General features: G+C 52.1%; 2 protein-coding genes across 2 annotated transcripts in view; both read left to right on the top strand.

Annotated features, from left to right (window-relative positions):
- LOC309962547 (pericentrin-like) overlaps positions 1-4871 on the top strand; it is a gene marked incomplete at both ends in the record, with an annotated part of 82512 nt that extends 77641 nt beyond the window's left edge. The window contains 4 exons of the mRNA XM_082840408.1: positions 2299-2519; positions 3303-3405; positions 4105-4284; positions 4851-4871. Of these exons, the coding sequence (XP_082696534.1) occupies positions 2299-2519; positions 3303-3405; positions 4105-4284; positions 4851-4871 (525 nt within the window). The remainder of the gene's footprint in view (positions 1-2298; positions 2520-3302; positions 3406-4104; positions 4285-4850) is intronic.
- A 1435-nt stretch (positions 4872-6306) lies between these two features.
- Positions 6307-13271, top strand: LOC309962613 (pericentrin-like). The gene is made up of 6 exons (XM_082840508.1): positions 6307-6406; positions 7282-7514; positions 8929-9005; positions 10535-10658; positions 12368-12495; positions 12906-13271. Exons 1-6 carry the CDS (start codon positions 6332-6334, stop codon positions 12947-12949), a joined length of 681 nt encoding a protein of 226 aa, XP_082696634.1. The 5' UTR covers positions 6307-6331; the 3' UTR covers positions 12950-13271.
- Positions 13272-16646: the final 3375 nt, after the last annotated feature.

Raw genomic sequence — 16646 nt, 5'->3', positions numbered from 1 at the left:
GGAAATTCCCTTCTATTTTTAGTTTATTCAATCTTTTTTATTTTTAATCATGAGAGAGTATTGGATTTTCTTTTTCTGTGTCTTTTCAGATTTATGGGTTTTGTCCTTCTCTTGATATGATATAGGACATTGATTCTCATATATTCAGTCATCCTAGCACTCTTGGGATGCATCCCACTTGAATTTGGTGTATAATTCTTTTTTAAATAGTGTTGGATTCAGTTTGCTAGTATTTTGTTAAGGATTTTGCGTTTATATTTATGAGAGATATGTTCTGTAGTTTTCTTTTCTTGTGGTGCTTTTGTTTTTGATATCAGGAAGATCTTGGCCTTGCAGGATGGGCTGGGAAGTGTTCCCTCCTTTATTTTTTGGATGGGTCTTAATTTTAGATACATTATACATTGACCAAAAGCATTTGTTTCTGAGGAAATTATTATCCTGTGTTTTCTCATGGATTGACCTTTATTTTGCTCTCTTTAAAAATATTTTTTAGAACTTCAAAAATATTACCTTTATTATTTCTTTTTGGGGGTTTTAGGAAATTATAAAAAGCTCTTAAAATGCACAAGGAAAACCAATGGCCTGGTCTTTTTAATGGTTAGGCTGCCATGAAATCGTCAAGAAATAAATATTAGTGAGATATCATTCACATGCTACTGAGTTCACCAATTTAAATTGCACAATTCAGCGGTTTTCAGTATATTCAAAAGTTGTGCAGCCTGATATCACTGCAATCAATTTTAGAACATGTTCATCACCCACAAGGGACCCCTGGGCCTGTTAGCGGGGACCCAGCCCCTGGCACCCACTGGTCTACTTTCCATCTCTGGATTTGCCTCTCCTGGTCGTTTTGTGTCAGTGGAATCACACGGTATGTGGCCTTCTTCTGTGTCTGGTTCCTGCCATGGGGTTTTCAAGGCTCACACGTGTTGTGTGTGTAACGATTCTTGTTTTTGGTGGGGTTAAACAGCCTGGAATGCAGTCGTGTTTCATCACTAGAGATCGTGGAAGTGGAGGAATCGTTTGGGGCTGTGGCAGAGGCCGGGGGTTTCCTGACGGAGGCGGCTAGAGTAACGGCCCTGGGTGGGCCTTGGTCACTCGGGACCCCCAGAGCGTGTTCCAGGTTTTTTGTGCGTGTGGGGGGAGAGAGGTTTGTTGTCTTCGTGTGCTTCTCAAGGGGCTTCCCAAACCTTATCCAGAGTCTTCTGCCAAACCTTTTTATTTAATTTTGGGGTTTTTTTCTTTTTTTTTTTTCTTTTTTTTTTTTTTTAGTTTGTTTTTGGTTTGTAAAAATGTAATTGCTTAAAAAAAATACAAACAAAGTGTTTTCCAAGTCAAATTGGTAACTGTCCCTCATGATGCACCTTGATATGTATTTTTCTTTCTTAAGTATGTTGTCCTTTTGGTGTCATTTTTACTGTAGGTAGTTAACTTGATCTGGGTTATGGGGTCTTTTTCTGGCCGTAGTGGCCCAGGCCTCTGATAGTTATTTCAGGGCCAATTTCATCTTTTTTAAACAAAATAAACCAGTGGGTCTCTTGGTTTTGTTACTTTCCTCATCTGGAAAATAGATCAAAAAGGATCACAGTTTCCTGAGGAGGCTCGAGCACTGAATGGGGGTGATGCTGGGAAAGCGCGGGAGGCGCTGGGTGGGAAGCAGGCCTGGTCCGTGTGCCGGCCTGAGGAGCGGCTGGGCCAGGCCCGTGCCCTCTCTGCCCTGTCTGGTTCCGCCCTGCCCGGCCTGGCCATCTTTGTTTCCCTGGATCCCCCCTCCCCAGGCGTCATCCCCTGGGGTCAGCCCCCATGCTCTCCGAGCCCCCGTTGCTCCCTGAACTTCTCAGCACGTGGAGATAAATATTGTTTACAGTTTCTGTCGGTGGTCTGCTGTCTCCCTGTGGAGACTCGGGTCCTGGGTGTGGGGCAGGGAGTGGCCTGGCTGGCTGGGTCCCCTGGCATCTCCGCAGTGAAGGACGGGGATCGCGAATGGGGGGCACAGGGCCTCCTGACACTCAGGCCCGCCTTCTCGGTGTTGAGCACCCACTCAGTGCCCGCATGCGTACTGAGGTGGGGGGCCGGGCTCAGGCTGTGGCTCATCCCATCCCGGGTCCTGTCCCGGATCCCCGGAGTGGGGGGACCCTGACTCCGCATCGCGCCTGGAGCACCCGTGTGGAGCGTGTTGGGGGTTGGTCGGTCGGGGCTCGGGGCCGGACTGGGCGGCCCCTGTGCTGAGCTCCTGGCCCCGGTCTCCACCCCGGACCGTGTGTGAGGCTCGCTTCTGTTTTTCGCCGTTGCTGACAGCGAGAGTTAGAGCTGCAGCGCCAGCGGGATGAGCACAAGATCCTGCAGCTCCAGCGGACGGTGAGGGAGCTGCAGGCGAGGGAGGCCGCGCGCCCCCGCCCGGAGCCAGAGTCGGAGCCCGCGCGCCCCCAGGAGCAGCAGCGGGGCCTAGAGAAGGTGCGGCAGCAGCTGCTCTGTGCTGCGGGGCTTCTGACCAGCTTCATCAACCAGACAGTGGACAGGCAAGTCTCTCGGGACTGCCCCAGCCATATGCCCAGCACCTTTGATGTTGAGAAAAATTCTGAGTGGGGCGTGTCTTTGATTTCGGGTTCAGGTTTTCATGAAACGGACTCTATTTCTCATCCCACGTGTGTGGATGAATTCATGGGCAGTATTCTCTTGAAAGATGATGACAGCATTGTGGTCTTTGCATTCTCATATGACAGGAAATCCAGGTGTCTTTCAGATCAGGTCTCTCCGTGTCCCTTTTCCATTGCTCACCACCCAGAGGGTCTGGCCCAAGGCCAGCCCCCCTCCCACCCGAGTCCCCCAAGGCAGGGCTGGTGCCCGGTGTCTGTGCAGCGTTTGCCTCGCCTGACACCCTGGCCCACTGCCCATGGGGCCAGGATGCGTCCGCCTGGTCGAGGACCCACGACCCTGCTGTTTGGCGGGAACCAATGTTGATTTGCCCTTTTCTGAGCACATGGAAGCTCAGACCATACAGCTCTCTTGTCTGTAATTGGGTTTAGTTAATGGAGCAGCAGTCTTGCTTAGGGACAGCGTTTTAGTAGCTGACTCAGAGTCCCAGCAGAGAGCAGCAGGGGGAGGTGGACACACTGAGGGAGCCTCCGTGGTCTGTGGTCAGCGCTCAGTGGCTGGAGGCTTCCGGGCTTCACAGACTGCCCACTTCCAGGCCGTGCCGCCTCCCGGCTGCCACAGTCACCGCCGGGCTCCCCGGGCGCTGCGCGGAGTGCCTGCCGCCTGGGACCCACACGCACCTTCTGAGTGACCGTGTGCTTCTCCAGGACCATCAGTGATTGGACGTCGTCAAACGAGAAGGCAGTGGCGTCGTTGCTTCACACGCTGGAGACGCTCAAGTCTGAATTGGGCGCGTCCAGCTCCTGCCGGGTGAGACCAGCTTTCCTGTTCACTGTGGCCGGACCTGCCTCCGGCCTCGGCCTGTCGCATGGTTGGCTCAATGCACTGTTCCTCGTGCCCATGGGGGCGCTGGTCTGTCCCGCTCCATGGCCGACGCCCCGGCCTCTCTGCCGCTCACGCACTTGTGTTGAGGCTCTGGGCTGGAAATGAGCTGCCCGTCAGCAGCGTCGGGGGTGCTTCAGGAGTCCTGACTGCTGCTGTGAATTCCCAACAAACTTCCGTGGGTCAGGACGTCGTGAGGTCTGTCGTGGAAGCAGCACGCAGCACAGGCAGCAGGAGAGCTGACCCTGCCGGTGTCCTGCGCCCGCTGGGGCCTGGAAGGAGTGCGCCTGTTCGGAGGGACCCTCAGGGATGAGCGTGCTTCCCACGCCACCCGTCACGTCCTGCCTCTGCCGGCGGTGCTGTCGGAACAGGGAGAGGGCCATGTTTTGTGGCAGCCTTCCTCTGTCTGTGCCCGGTTTCGTGCGAAGTCTGTTCATGGGAGAGCGAGAGGGAGGCCATCTGATGGCTTTTGCTCTCTCCTTCCCGCGCGTGGACTCTGCCCAGCCCCGCGAGCGTCCCACCAACCCCACATATGTTTAAAGTTACAGCCCCTGAAAACAGGCGACAGGAAAAGCCACGAATAGCGGCTTTTAACAAAACGTTTTCTGATCTCGTTTTCTCCTCAAGAAGAAGACGACGGTGGAGCTGCAGGTCCAGCTGGTGGACGTCCTGCTGAAGGACAATGAGTCCCTGAGCAGAGCGCTCAGCATGGTGACGCGGGAGAGGGCGGAGCTGTGCAGGGCCGTGTCCCGGCTGGAGAGGAGCCCCCGGACCCCGGGGACCCCGCAGGAGGGCTGCGCGCGCAGGGTACGCGTCCTGGGGCCCCGGCGGCTGCAGGCTGGGTTCGATTTGCGTATATTTTGGCTACGTTTTTGTATCTGGCTTCATGTGGGATGTTAACCTGGAGGGTTTTAGTCATTGTCTTTGGTCTCGTCCCTGTGAAATGAGCTGGGACGTGTTCCCTCCTGTTTTCTGGAAGAGATTGTGTAGAGCTGGTATTCATTTCTTCCTGAAATGCTTGTTGAGATGCACCAGTGAGACCATCCGTGCCGAGTGTTTTCTCTTCCGGAAGGTTCTTTGTGCAGGGCTTGGTGTTTCTGGTGCTCCTGGGCAGGGTGCCCTGTCAAGGCCGGGCAGGTCCCGCTGGCAGTTACCAGAGGGCGGTGGTGTGTCCCCGAGTGGGACCCGTCTTCTCAGTTCTGTCCAGTTCCATTTTGTCTGTCTGAAGCGCTGTGGGGTTAAGGGGGCTCCTTTGCTCGTGGGGCCCAACTGCTGGCAGACCCGTGGCCCTGTCCTCATCGGGAGGGACTGCAAAGGCAAGAGGTGCCGTTGGCGCCGAGCACGGCCTGCTCCCCTGGGGGCTCCTTGTTCAGAGGGCGCTCGGGGTGGACTAAAGCTCCATCACCTGGGACGCTTTGTCCTTCGCCTGGAAGGTAATGAATCAGGAAATAAATGTGATGAGCGAGCGAGAGGCAGGCTGAGGGTGGACAGACTGGAGCGTCTTCTCCTTTGTGTCGGGGTGACTTCTGTTGCTAGAGTGTCTTTTCCCCGGAGAGACCAGGCTCTGTTAGAACCGGGAAATGTGGTCCCTTCCTTCTGTCCCAGCAGGGAGGTCACCCAGCTCGGCACCTCCCTCTTCCAAGTCCTGCCCTGAGTTGTGGGCGGCGCAGCCAGGCTGCCTTGGCGGCAGCTGAGCTCGTGGCCCCGAGAGTGCTCCGAGCTGGCCTTGGCCTCGGCGGCAGGCGGTCCTGGCTGTCCGCTGTGGGCAGCAGCCTTGGCCCTCCCTGTGGGGCTCTTCGTCTGTTCGTGTGTCCACACCGGAGCTCTGGGGTGCTCAGCACAGTGTGGTGTCCAGGCCACGCTGCCAGTGTTGGGACGTGTGGCCTGGTCACGACATCCCCTCTGTGCGGTGTGGGCCCCTCCTGAGGTGTCCAGGGTGTGTGGCTTGATGGCACTTGAACAGAGCGGGTGTCTGCGTCTGCCAGGGGCAGCATTTCTAGGGCCAGGGCGGACAGGGGTGTCTAATAGGCTTAAAGCTTTGAATTCAGGGTGACTTCTCAAATGTGAGGGTTTTGTTTTTAGTAAAAATATGCCTTTTGTATAATCATACTTCAGTAAACAGTGTGTAGTAACCACCCTTGAGTGTAACAAAATAATCACGTAACAACCGGGACGTCACTGAGAAGAGGCTGGAGAGGGACCCAGGTGGCCGGCACCTGCCCCAGCCCACCCGTGTCCGGAGGGCACAGCGTGGGGGCGGCTCGGTCCTGGGAGCGGGCACCACTGTGCTCTCAGCCCCTGTTTGCTTTGCTTTTCTTTTCTTTTCTTCTCTTTTCTTTTCTTTTCTTTTCTTTTCCCCTCCTTCCCTCCCTCCCTCCCTTCCTTCATTTCTTTGGCTGCGTTGGGTCTTTGTTGCTGCGTGCGGGCTTTCTCTAGATGCAGCGAGCGGGGGCTGCTCTTCATTGTGGTGCGTGGGCTTCTCACTGCGGTGGCTTCTCTTGGTGCAGAGCACAGGCTGTAGGCGCGCGGGCTTCAGTAGTGGTGGCACGTGGGCTCAGTAGTTGTGGCACGCAAGCTCTAGAGCACAGGCTCAGTAGTTGTGGCGCACGGGCTCTAGAGTGCAGGGTCAGTAGTTGTGGCGCACGGGCTTAGTTGCTCCGCGGCATGTGGGATCTTCCCGGACCAGGGCTCGAACCCGTGTCCCCTGCACTGGCAGGTGGATTCTTAACCACTGCACCACCAGGGAAGCCCTCAGCCACTTTTCTTGAGATGCTCTCCTGGGAGAGCAGCTGTGTAGACACGCTGTCTGTGGTCATTGCAGAGGTCGGACAGGTCTGTGTGGAAGCAGGACAGGATGGGCTCGCTGGGCTCAGCACGACACCCAGACCCAGCACTGCCCACACCAGAATCTGGCGCCTGCAATGCCAAGGTAAGACCAAGCCCATGGGTGGTGTTAGGTGTGCAGACACCGTCTCGTGGCCGCTTCTTACTTGTTTAAGATTTATGTTTCTAGGCAAGTTGTAGGTTCACAGCCAAACTGAGGGGAAAGTACGGAGATTTCCCGAATCCTCTGCCCCAGCATCCACTCCCCCCAGGCGGTGCGTGTGTTGCAGTCCATAGACCCGCAGCGTCACGTTGTCATCACGTGCAGGCTGCTCTTGGGGCCATACTTTCTGTGGGTTTGACAAGTGTAAGATGACAAATGTCCACCACAACAGTGTCATGCAGAGCATTTTCACTGCCTAGAGATTCTCTGTGCGGCTCCCGCGGCGCTTTCTAAAATCCTGGGTTAAGAGGTGAAAGTCTTGGTGCTTGAATTACAGATGATAGTGTCCACAGCCTGGAAAAGCCTTGAGCCCACAGTTCAGTCAGCGCTTCTGATGGTGAGGCCCAAGCTGTGGGTCTCTCTGGAGGGAAAAGCCGTATTAGGATATGGACACCAACCTCTGCCTGTGACCTCAGGTCTCCCTGACCCCTGATGCCCGCAGACCTGTGATGGGACCCCCACCTGCCCCCAGTTTGGTCCGTGCTTAGTGGTTTGATTCCTGGGCCCTCGCGGGGCTCCTCTGATGCTGGTGAAGGGCCGTCTGTGCTCTGCGTTTTGTCAGATAAACAAGATCCAGCTCTGAACTGCAAGGTTGTTGCTGGTTATAGATGTCGTGCGGAGCTGACTGCTGTGATAAATGGCTGAGGAAAGAAGGCTGGTTCTTTTTAAAGCACCTGGTACAAGTGTGCTGTGGAGACTTGTGAGAAGGGTGACTTTGTCCTGTGGTTAAGTTTCACTGCTTTTTCTTTTTCTTTTAGATGGAAAAATTGTACCTGCGTTATCTGAGAGCAGAGAGCTTTAGAAAAGCCCTGATTTATCAAAAGAAGTATCTTTTGCTGTTGATTGGTGGATTCCAGGACTCTGAACAAGAAACACTCTCCATGATCGCCCACTTGGGAGTATTTCCGTCCAAGGCAGATAGGAAAGCGGTGGCGGCACGCCCTTTCACAAAATTCCGCACTGCCGTCAGGGTGGTGATCGCTGTCCTAAGGTACCGCCGAGGCACGTGCCTCCTGTCTGCTTTGGGGTCGTTTAGTCTTTGAAATGCTACAGTTGTTCCCTTTTTTAAGATGAATGATATTTGAGGCCTTAAAATATAGACGACCCTTGTCTTCCGGAAACCATGTTATGTAGAACTGCACCTTCTAAGATGGAAGGGTTTAAGGCTGCCTTTTTATTGTAAAACAAAGCCTTCCCATTAATGGTATTCTTATGATGACAGACATGTCTGATCGAGCTTAAAACTGCATTTCACTTCTTCATGTTTCAGTTTCTTATATTTCAGTCAAATTTGTGTTTCATAAAAGGTGCCATGTGCACAGGAGGACATGCTGTGGGCCCCCCAGCGGGGAGGTACACCTGACCCCTAAGTGTCCGCCCGGCCCGGCCCAGCCCAGCTCCAGCCGTTATGCATGCAGGGCGCCACTTTGGAGTACGGATGGACTCCCTGGTGTGATAGGGAATTTTGACTATTTCAGAATTAACAGTGATGAAAATCTATTTTATTTTATAATTTTAAAATCTGCTGTTATTTCTAAAAATGTTTGTCCCACTAAGAACTGTGCCACTGTGTCTGCTCTGGTGCCCACGGAGCTGCCTTTTCTGGGCCGCACGCACCTCCGTCTGTGGGACCAGGCACAGCAGGGTGGGCTGGGCCCCCTCGGCCTTTCCCTGGACTGCACCACAAAAGGCAGTGTGGGTCCCATTGCCCTCAGAGACCCAGCACCACACACGGTCCAGCCACACACTTGCCAGGAGCTCCCGCAGGGTGGAGGCCTCCTCCGGCCTCCGGGCACTTAGCGCCCTCCCTCCCTCTGAGTTTTCCGGACCACAGACCGTCAACCCACCTGCCTGTCACTCTGTCTGTCACCTGTCCTTCCATCTGTTCTGTATTTTCGGGGAACATGCCCCGTGCCAGGAAGTTTGTCAGATGCTGGGTTGGGGCGGGGAGAGCCCCAAACTCTGCCTCCGTCTTTCCACCAACGCGAAGTGGAGGTGCCTTCTGGGCTTTGGGTCTCAGAGGCAGCACTGCTGTGAGGGAGCTGCTGGGGGCCGTCAAGGAGAGGGGTCTAGGGGCCCCTACACCACTGCACCTCCCGTCACCACGTGGAGGGCGAGGGTCTCCATTTCCCCCAGCTGTCCGGGGCCCGTCAAGTGCGTTAGCGATGGAAGGGAGTGCGGTGAACCAGACAGACCCCAGCTGACGGGTCTGGGAGTGGAGGGGCAGGGTCGGGGGCCCGGGGGCCCGGGGGCCCAGGGTTCGGGGGCGGGGCCGGGAAGGTGCTGGCGGCTGCCCGGGTAGAGGGCCGTGCTCTCACTCCATGGTCCCATCACGTCTGGATTTTCTTGGTTCTTTTCAGTCCTGTTTCGCTCTAGTTTTCAATGTTTTGTATCTTTTTTTGTAGGTTACGCTTTTTGGTTAAGAAATGGCAACAAGTAGATGGCAGACGAGCCCTAGCGCCGGGCCGAGCACCCCGCCCAGGTACCTCCCATGCCACCCCCCCCCCATGGGCTTCTTTAGTGTCCGCCTGGTGGGAGATCGCAAAGCACAATAAGAAACCAGTAATTCAGCCAGTGCGCTTGTCCGGAGGCAGAGGGTTTTTGAAGGAAAGTGGTTTTTATTTTGGGAACAAGCACAAGTTTATACAGTTAATGTTGATGAATAAAAGTGGTTCAGAGGAGCGTAATAATGATTGAAAACTACAGAAATGCTAAATGTATCGACAAATAGCTTATCTTCAGTGAAAAGGCTTTTTCATTCTCCCAAATGGAGTGAAGTTCTACTTCACACTGTGCACGTCTCCTGGGAGCACCACTGCCTCCTCTGCCTCAGTCCCGTCCAGGCTGCGGTCGTCCTCTGCCCCATCTGACGGGCCGCTGCCCAGGTGTAGCTGGGCTGCCTGGGGGAGCTGCAGTGGGCAGCACCCTTCATGGCCACTGGGCTTCCCTGGTGGTGCCAGTCCCCTTTGATTTCCACGTGTGAATCCTTACGTCTCGGAATCAGCTGGCTTCAAGGTTCTTCAGGAGGGGTCCCCCCACACCCGCTGCCCCCCGGCTGCACCTGATGGTCGCCGGGGTTTCTGCCCTTCCCACTCTTCAGAGCTGGGTGCAGGAGACCCACCCCAGGCCCACCTGGCGCTGTGCTCACTCCATCAGGGTGCTGAGTGCTTCTCCAGGGCGCTGCCCACACAGACACGGGGGTCAGGGTTGGCCTTGCAGGAATGAAATGCAGGTGCTCAAAACTCAGGTTTCAGACTTCCCTGGTGGCGCAGTGGTTAGGAATCCGCCTGACAATGCAGGGGACACGGGTTCGATCCCTGGTCCGGGAAGATCCCACATGCTGCAGAGCAGCTGGGTCCGTGTGCCACAACTACTGAGCCTGTGCTCTAGAGCCCGCGGTCCACAACTGCTGAGGCCTGTGCGCCTACAGCTTGTGCTCTGCAACAAGAGAAGCCACTGCAATGAGAAGCCCGCGCACCACAACGAAGAGTAGCCCCTGCTCACCGCAACTAGAGAAAGCCCACACACAGCAACAAAGACCCAACGCAGCCAAATAACTAACTAAATAAATAAATACATTTAAAAAACAAAAAACAAAAACCCTCAGGTTTCTTCTAGAGATTTTTTTAATACAGTTTTTATAACGAATACATTTTTTTTTTTTTTTTTTTTGCGGTACGCGGAACTCTCACTGTTGTGGCCTCTCCCGTTGCGGAGCACAGGCTCCGGCTGCGCAGGCTCAGCGGCCAATGGCTCACGGGCCCAGCCGCTCCGCGGCATGTGGGATCTTCCCGAACCGGGGCACAAACCCATGTCCCCTGCATCGGCAGGTGGACTCTCAACCACTGCGCCACCAGGGGAGCCCTAACGAGTACTTTTTAAACGTTTTGAAATTGCCATGCAGACTCCTAAAAGCTTGTAAATTTAAAATTTTAGTGGATGGGCCTCCCTACTGAAATGCATTCTTTTTTTTTTCTTAATCCCTTCGTTGCTAAATAATCCTGGGGGAAGGATTCGTGGTGCCACGGCCGCAGCAGTCTCCACCCGACACCCGCGCATCCCCACCAACCCGGGACGTGTCTTCCAGCCACGCCAGGGGCCCTGTGCCAAAAGCATCCCCACGCAGGAGGGAAAGGTGAGCGGTGGTGCCTCAGCTGCTTTTCCACTGCAGGGTTGTAGCCGTCAGCAGGGGCCCCGTCTGCAGAGACAGGGCCACGCGCGGAGGTGTCCCTGGGCAGAGCTGTGCGGGTGCTCAGGCCCGCCTGTGATGGAAGGGCCCCCGGGCACATGTGACCCTCCCCCGACACGCGCACACACACATACATGCAAGGCCGTGGTGTTAGCTTTACTTAGTCTTTTTCTTTGGGATTGGGGGTTTTTTGCACACGTAATGTGTTTTTATACTTACAACTTACTTGGCAATTGAGATGTTACAGTGATAATGTTAAACATTCATTGGTTATTTGGGGAAAAAACTGTTTTCAATTAAAAATATAATTAAGAGGCCTTGTGGTTAAATTGTAGAATGGAATTTTGTTTAAAAATTCAGGTGAAGAAAGGTTTCCCTGACGGCTGTGACTGTCACGTTCTGAGCCCTGGGTGTAACAAGGCTGTGTGGTGTGGCCCTAATCACCTTCATCACGGTTTGCAGCCCATTTTCCTGACCGTGAGATTTCTTATCCAAGTGCTGCTTGTGAGAGATGTGATTTCCATTTCCATTTCTCCAAACTGAAACACAAATAATAATAATCCTATTCAAATGCTCGAATATGATTACAAGTCATTTATTTAATTCATTTGACTACGACTCCTCCAGTATTTGGAACCTACCCGTGAAGTGAACAGATAGCTCAGTCTGTGTCTGTGGTATTTGTCACACACATGTGACGGCTTGTGTAGGCATGTCGTCTGTTCTCTCTGTGCGTGCTTCCCCGGGGTTCTAAAACAAGCTCGTCAGAGCAGAACGCATCGTCCACCTCTGACATCGGACCAGCAGGGATAAAATGCTCACCTTTGCTCTCTCGCTCCATGGTCTCCGGTTGGTGATGAGACCTCCGTACGAGTTGCGTGTTAAGAGTGTGACGATCTCGGGCGTAACTGCCCTGATGGGGGAGGCCAGACCGATGAGCGTGGGTGGCTCCGCCGTGCGCGAGGCTGTGTCCCCACTCACCCTGCGTCTCTGCCGATGGGAACCCACCAGCGTGTGTGGTTCCTCACAGAGACGTGTTCTGAAAGTTTGGGTCCCAGAGCGAGGCAGGGAGTGCAGCAGTGTGAGTCCGTGAGGGCCCAGAAGCCCGGTTCTATTCGGGGAGGGCAGGCAGGGGCTCTCGGTCTGGCTGTGGCTCCCCCATTCCCGAGTGGGTGATACCTTTGAAGGAATAGGTGGTGGCCAAGGCCTCTTTTTTGTGGATGGCGCACAGGTAAGACACTCCCTGCCCTGGAGAGGAAGTGAGCAGTGAGGCAGATGGGGCTCCCTGGGCCCAGCTGGAGGCCAGGAGGAAGGGACCCCTGTGAAGGATGCTGGGCAGAATCCGGTTGGGATGATAGACTTATATGTGAAGATTTAGTGAATTAAATAATATACAGTAGTTTTTAGTTGTTTTAATTTGGAGACGTTGTAAAGAAGTTAGTTTTAAAGCACTATGTAGCACTTCTTAAAAAACCCTTACTATTTTTCCGCTGTGGTAAAGAAAATATAGGAAAGTAACAACCGCCTAGTTTACCCCATTTCCCATGAGTGTCTGGTCAGCAGGCCCAGCTCCACTGCCCCTCCGCACTGGCTGCATTCAAACCGTCTGCTGAGTTCAACTCTTTTTGTTTGTTTGTTGGTTTGTATGTTTGAAGATCAAATCCGTCCCCAAATCCCAGATCAGAAAGATCCCTGACTGCTTCTCAAGATCCAGAACATTCCTTGACGGAATACATTCACCATTTAGAAATGATCCAGCAAAGACTGGGAGACGTACCACCAGGTAATGAAAGTTCTCTGTCTTCTGACGGGATCTGAGTGACCCAGGAGTGTCCAGTCCTGGAGAGGAGACGGCTGGGGTCCAGCTTAGTTACTCTTGTTAGTTTCAGTCCTGCTAATCGGCCATAATGAATAGTATCAGAAGGAGGGTTGTGAGTGGAGACACCGAGGGGTGGGTGTGAAGGACGCACAGTGTCTCAGACTCACAGCGACCATGAAGACCGTGTTTACAGGATGTCGTTTGTCCAGCGTTTCTCAACTTTCATAATGTAAACCACTGCGTATCTTAATTGCTATTCTTATTGTTACCAAAAATAAGGTTAATTCAGTGATAGTGTTTCGAAGTTGTGAAATTCTTCTTAGAAGATGTGAAGCCTTCTAACAAATTGCTTCCTCATTTCTACTTGTGTCTAGATTCTACTTCAGAGAAGTCCTGCTGCCAGAAGAGTAAACAGTGAATAAAGTCCTGTGACGATTGTATTTGAGGAAGAGGTTTGATTTTCTGTGAGAGCTTGTGATGTGCGCGTGCTGAGTGGTGCTGAGCGCCAGCCCCGGTGTCGTCAGTTAGGTGCTCTCACCCTTACGCTTTGCTGCAAAGCCAAGTGGAGTATTTTCTGTGTGATTTCAGCACATCTTAGCTTCTTACCTTGATGAGGTAGCTGTGTGCTCATGAGTGACGGGCGTCTGCCCGGTTCTCTGTTGGTCGAGCCTCCCTGCCCACCCACGAAGGGTAAGCAGAGGATGGCTTCCTGTTGTTTATTTTCTTAAAGTGTACAGCCTGGTTTAAAACAAAAACACACACAAAAACAAAAAGAATAAAATTAAAGCCCTGGTGTGTTTGTGAATAGCCCTGTGGTTTTTTTTTTGTTTTGTTTTATCCAGTCTGCTTTTATCACGGGCAAAAAAATAAAACATAGACTTAGAATTCACATTGAACTTCTGTAAGTCAAAAATTTTCAGTGGAACTTAAAGCACTAGTAAGACAAATAGCCACATGCCTATTGATTCATCTTGCTTGGTTTCTTTTATTTCTGTCAGATGCTGTCACTACATATTTATTTCTCATGATTATGATCTTTTCATGTTTTACTCATGCTCATCTGTACCTGGTGGTGGTATCTAGCCAGTGTCCTTTACCCAAACGTCTGTTGTAAAGGTATGTTTATAAGTATCTCTGTGTTTCTAGGACCTTTGAACATAACATTTATTCTGCTGGGCTTGGTTTTAATATAAAACAACTTTTTCCTGATCACTACTTACTTATTTTCGATTTTTAGATCTTAGACTTACTTATTTAGATGTTTGCTTACTTATTTTAGATTTTTCTTTCCAGTGCATGTCTGCATTTTCCTCTTCTTAGCCAACACTGCCATAAGGTCACTGTTTTATAATCTTCCCACCTTTTCCACTGAGTCCTGTCTTCTGCTTGATGTTATTGAAGCGAAATCTTGACCAGCTCTGGGAGCAGGAATCCAAGAAATGTCTCTTCACTTTCCAGAAGAAAGACGTTTGAAATTGATGATCAAATACTGAAAACATAACTATCCATGTCATCCACGTTAAGCTAATGAGGGAGGGAGGGAGGGCCCATTTAAAGCCACCAGTGGGCGTAACCGTCACACCAACTTGTTACCATGGGGGTTAGTAATTACAAAGAAAGAGACATTCACCCTCCTTTCGTGGAAGAACACAGGTCAGACCTGCTGATGAGGGAAATTCTTCATGGTAAAGCACCCAGCTAATTAATAGAGAGGGAGCAATACAATTAGAGAACCACCAATTCTGCCCCCAGCGAAATAATCAGTTCACGGTGGGTTCATCAACAAGTCCTAAAACCAAGGCGAAGTTCCACTTTCACAGTGCAGGGGCCTGGGAGTGTCCACTGTGACCCCGGCTCATGGCAGGCCTGGCATGATGCCGTGTGAGATGCACAGTCTCCCCCAGTTTACAGATGGAGGGACAAGTGACACAGAACCACGAGGAAAGAGACACATGGGATGTTCTGTAAGTGACTGGCCTGGTTTCATCAAGTAGACAACATTACTCAGAAAACAAAAGTGAGGGCCCTGTTTTTTGTTAAAAGAAACTAAGGAGGGCTTCCCTGGTGGCGCAGTGGTTGAGAGTCTGTCTGCCGATGCAGGGGACACGGGTTCGTGCCCCGGACCGGGAAGATCCCACATGCCGCGGAGCGGCTGGGCCCGTGAGCCATGGCCGCTGAGCCTGTGCGTCCGGAGCCTGTGCTCTGCAACGGGAGAGGCCACAACAGTGAGAGGCCCGCGTACCGCAAAAAAAAAAGAAACTAAGGAGACATAAATGCATGTGCAAAAGTTAATTAGTTCCTAAATTGGGGAAAGCAGCTATAAAGTCATTTTGGGGGTTAACGGGGTAAATTTGAGTATGTACTGGATAGCAGATTTTAAGGGAATTTGTGTTAATTTTCTTAGGTGTGGTCATGGTTATATGAGAAAAGGCTGCTTTTCTGAGGAGCTGTATGCTGAATTATTTAAGAAAAAGGAGCCGTAACAAATGCAATTTATTTTGAAATGGTTCTGTTAGAAAGAGAGTACACATATATGGATTAAGTAAACATGCAAAATCTTTTAAAAATATTGAATCTAGATTGAATCTAGTTAGTATATGGTTATTTATTTTTTGAAAATTTTCATAATGAAAGATGAAAAAAACGTCATGACCAAACTGAAGTCTGACCCAATACGTTTTAATCAACTACAGGACTGTGTCAGTCCAGGTGGGAGAACATAACCACGCTAGGCTTTCCAGCTAAGGGAATCCAGTACAAGGATTTGATCATTATGATGGTGGAGGAGCCCTTTCCCTGGGGCTGGCGGGTCAGCAGAACGGTTCCTGGGACACAGGGACAGAGCCCCCCTCCAGCAGGAGCTGACCCCTCAGGGGAGATGCATCAGCATCACTGTGGAAGGGAGAGAGACACCCATCTTCCTCCTCCTGCCCTCCTGTTTGCCAGACTAGACAAGGATCCTGGGACAGTTCCTTGCAGAAGTCGGCACCTTGTGCAGAGCAGACAAGAATTGATCTGAAAGCACACTGGCAGGTGACCCTTTGGCTACGAATAATTTGTTCTCACCCACCCATACTTAGTTACCAAAATGCACCCACCTGATGTGGGGCAAACATTCTTCATACCGAAGAAGGCCCATGAGGTGTCGTATCTCAGTGATGCAGGCTCTGCAGGTAATGCCGGACTCCTCCCTCGGTGCTGGGTCTGCCCTTTGCTAATTGGTGTAGTTAACACACCCAGCATGTCATGTCAAGTGGGGGAGGTGAGGAGAAGTCCAGAGCAAGCATTAACCAGGCCTGCGCCCCCGTTTCAAAGAGTCTTCCTTCTACCATGTAGGCCTGGTTTTCTGGGCCTCACTGTCCTTTCTGAAAGATTTGAGACCTTAACAGTCTTGTTTTTAGAGGACTTCCTTTCCTTTTACAGTCGAACCTGGAAGTACTAAGTACGAGGAGGTGCCCAGTGAAGACGTCAGGTACAGATACAGGCTTTACTGTCCTCGAGTTGTGCTGGCCTCCAGGCTCCCCCTCAGTAATTGGGATCAATCCCACCAGCCGATGCAGGAACCCTATCCCTGCTGGTTCAGAGGGGGACCACTGTCACTGGTGGCAGCAGCCTCCCCCCACCCCTGGGACAGCAGAGCCCAGAGTCAGGATGGAAAGCAAAAATTCCTCCAGGCTTATCTGGCGTAGCAGTAAGAGGGGCTCTTCCCATCTTCTGATGGCCCCAGGCTGATGTATTCTGGCTGTGGGAGAAATGGCCATAAGTGGGTCTGCACTTAAGTGGGTCTGCAGTAGGGCAGCCTTCCCACTGTCAGTAGCTGAACTGCTTCTGGGTTGACGTCAGGGAATCCCATGGTCGTAAGGCTAGTGCCGCACTTTTGCTATGAGAGGAGTTTTCTGGTCAGAAGCAGCGATGGTGAGTAAGTAATTTGGGCAGTCCCCAGATGGGTTCTGGGCAGGGACAGCAAGTCCATATGCAGAACAGGAGTAGACAGAGCACAAGGACAACTCAGAGGGAGAAATTTTCTGGGAACCCTGGCCATCTGTTCACGGGGTTTACTTTTGCCTTCCTGACCCGCTTGAGTCTTATCATTCACCACCTCCTCTCCATCACCA

The sequence above is a fragment of the Leucopleurus acutus genome (assembly GCF_964270905.1).
Source record: "Leucopleurus acutus genome assembly, chromosome: 5".
NCBI lineage: Eukaryota > Metazoa > Chordata > Mammalia > Artiodactyla > Delphinidae > Leucopleurus > Leucopleurus acutus.
Note: the sequence above shows the minus strand (reverse complement) of the source record. Positions and strands in the feature narration are given on the sequence as shown.